At 43.2% G+C, this 391-nt stretch overlaps 1 protein-coding gene across 1 annotated transcript in view; it reads left to right on the top strand.

Moving 5' to 3' along the window:
* The window catches only part of LOC119587903 (putative N-acetylated-alpha-linked acidic dipeptidase), a gene marked incomplete at its 3' end in the record, with an annotated part of 29869 nt that overhangs the window by 29116 nt on the left and 362 nt on the right, over positions 1-391 (top strand). The window contains 2 exon segments of the mRNA XM_037936613.1: positions 62-143; positions 275-367. Of these exon segments, the coding sequence (XP_037792541.1) occupies positions 62-143; positions 275-367 (175 nt within the window).

Raw genomic sequence — 391 nt, 5'->3', positions numbered from 1 at the left:
TAAACATACACACATGTATTGAACATTGATGTTAAACTTTCACTATATATTCGACCCACAGCTCCCGTCGAGACAACCATTGATCACTTCGACGATGTAGCACGAGATTTCAACCGTCGCCTTGCCACATACGCCAATATTTCGTAAGTCAGCATTCCCTGTTATTTAGCTTTTTGATAAATGTTCTGAAGAAGACCAAGGTTGCCTTTAATTCAGTTCCTATATCAATGTTCAACCCTCCTCTTATTTTCATGGTGTATCTTCTCTATTGCAGCCCCCTTTTGGCTCGTCAGCTGAACGACCAGCTGTTGATGCTGGAGAAGTGCTACATCGACGCTGGAGGAAGTCCTCTCAGACCACACATGAAGTAAGCCAAAAGGCATTTGGGATG

Source organism: Penaeus monodon, chromosome 23 (assembly GCF_015228065.2).
Source record: "Penaeus monodon isolate SGIC_2016 chromosome 23, NSTDA_Pmon_1, whole genome shotgun sequence".
In the NCBI taxonomy this organism is placed as follows: Eukaryota; Metazoa; Arthropoda; class Malacostraca; order Decapoda; family Penaeidae; genus Penaeus; species Penaeus monodon.
The sequence above is the reverse complement of the archived record's forward strand: the minus strand, read 5'-3'. Positions and strand labels throughout refer to the sequence as shown.